Source organism: Muntiacus reevesi, chromosome X (assembly GCF_963930625.1).
Source record: "Muntiacus reevesi chromosome X, mMunRee1.1, whole genome shotgun sequence".
NCBI classification, from domain to species: Eukaryota; Metazoa; Chordata; class Mammalia; order Artiodactyla; family Cervidae; genus Muntiacus; species Muntiacus reevesi.
The window spans coordinates 29,055,892-29,057,705 of record NC_089271.1 but is presented as its reverse complement, the minus strand read 5'-3'; the positions used below and the strand labels follow the sequence as shown (position 1 = coordinate 29,057,705).

General features: G+C 51.0%; 1 protein-coding gene across 1 annotated transcript; it reads right to left on the bottom strand.

Moving 5' to 3' along the window:
• Nucleotides 1-451: 451 nt before the first annotated feature.
• Nucleotides 452-1,612, bottom strand: LOC136154242 (melanoma-associated antigen B2-like). The gene is made up of 2 exons (XM_065916511.1): nucleotides 1,369-1,612; nucleotides 452-1,338 (listed from the first exon to the last, which is right to left on the bottom strand). Exons 1-2 carry the CDS (start codon nucleotides 1,610-1,612, stop codon nucleotides 452-454), a joined length of 1,131 nt encoding a protein of 376 aa, XP_065772583.1.
• Nucleotides 1,613-1,814: the final 202 nt, after the last annotated feature.

The window sequence follows — 1,814 nt, the reverse complement described above, 5'->3', positions numbered from 1 at the left end:
CATAAGCACATGCAAGTATGTATCTTTTACATTTGCGAAAAGTGAGACTAAACACAGAGTTAAAGCAAGCCAAAAAGGAAGAAATTTCAGCTATCTCCCTAACAATGTATCGATGTTCTGAGCCTCCATTAGTGTGGTGCCTTTCACATTTCTAGGGACACTCTTATCCTAACGTGATGTTATTCTCATCTTGGATCAAAAAAGTGATGTGAGGATTTCCAGTATGTATTTCAGAAAACAAACTTCTTACTCCTAAATTAGACAAACAGCAAACTGTGTGTGACCCATGTTATTCATATACTTATGTCATGAATCTAAACAAACTTTCTGTTGAAAAATTTTAAGAACTGGAAATTGGGGGACATAAAGTCAACAAATTATTAATGCATATCAGGAACACAGGTTGACAGGCTTCTCCGGCCACAGAGTGAACAACAGGCTTCAGACCACACTAGGGGTGAGATGAGCGGCTGGATGCGGCCCTGGGGTGCGCAGTAGCTGAAGAAGAAGGGCCAGCAGTGGCCGAGGCAGTAGTGCCAGGCCCGGTTGAGGCAGAAGGGCCAGCACTGGGTGAGGCAGAAGAGCCAGCACTGACTGCAGCTCTGGCGCTGGTGCTCTCTACTTCCTCTCTCCAAGCCTTCTCATAATTCGGCGGGAGGGCAGTTTGGGCAGAACTGCTGACCTTGGCCAAAAACTCCAGGACTTTGGTCTTGCTGGATTCTGCGAGCACTTTAGGACCCCACAGGAACTCATAGCGAGGGGGATCGCTGCCGGGCACCTGGCGGTACTCCAGGAACTCTTCTCGCACCAGATCTTCTGTGATGAGCTTCCTGGGCTCTCCAAAGATGAAGTGATTTCTTCCATCATAGATGCCCAGCATATTCAGGAACTTCCAGATCTTCTCTTCAGGGGCATGGTTGCCATTCAGGTAGATGACACCTAGCAGAGGCATCAGAAGACCATTCTTCGGCAGCCCCCAGTCACCTCTCATAGACTCACTGTCGCCGAGATCTAGGTTGCTCACCAGGGTATAGGAGTGACTGTTGGGCCTGACTTCCTTCAGCACCAGGCCAAACACCAGCTCCATGCGCTCAGAGGCCCTGCTGAGGATCTCAGGGAATTGCTCCCTGTACCTTTTATTGATTACCTTCAGCATTTCAAACCTCTTAATGAGCTCTCTCACTTTATATTTATACAGCATGTACTGCACCAACATCTCTGCCTTTCTGGTCAGAAGATCTGTGCGAGCACTCTCAGCAGCTGAGGCCTGGGAGGAATTTTCACCTTCCTGAACTTGGCCCTTGGCACCTACACCAGATCTTGAGCGTGCTTTGCCACCTGCACCAGATCTTGAGCGTGCTTTGCCACCGACACCAGATCTTTTGCGTATAGCACCTGCAGCAGCACTGGTGGTGCCTTGGGCTCCCTGAGGCCCCTTGGGGGTGCCAGCAGCAGACGAGCTTGAGGGAGCACTCTCTGCATCAGGAGGGGAGGGGGAGGCGGTCTCCTCTCCCCCAGATGTGGTGGCCTGATCATGAAGACCCTGGGTCTCAGCTCGGGTCTGGCGACGTTTCTCACGAGCACGGTTCTTACTCTTCTTCCCACGGGGCATGACGGCTGTGGACAGGAATTGCAGGCAGGAGTCTGGGCCAATAGGGGATTGGGGCACCTGGAGGATGAAAAATGAGGTGATATGAGCACCTTAAAACAGGGAGATTCTACCTAGACTTAATCAAAGGCCGCCTCTGCAGGTGTCCTTGAGGATACTGCCCGAGGAACCCACAAGGCTCCTGTTTTCCTGCTTAGCCTGTCCC

Coding starts and splice junctions, on each gene's coding strand:
- LOC136154242 (XM_065916511.1), bottom strand. CDS start 1,612: ATGCCCCGTGGGAAGAAGAGTAAGAACCGTGCTCGTGAGAAACGTCGC. Junction 1,339..1,368: donor ACGCAAAAGATCTGGTGTCG/GTGGCAAAGCAC, acceptor GATCTGGTGCAG/GTGGCAAAGCACGCTCAAGA.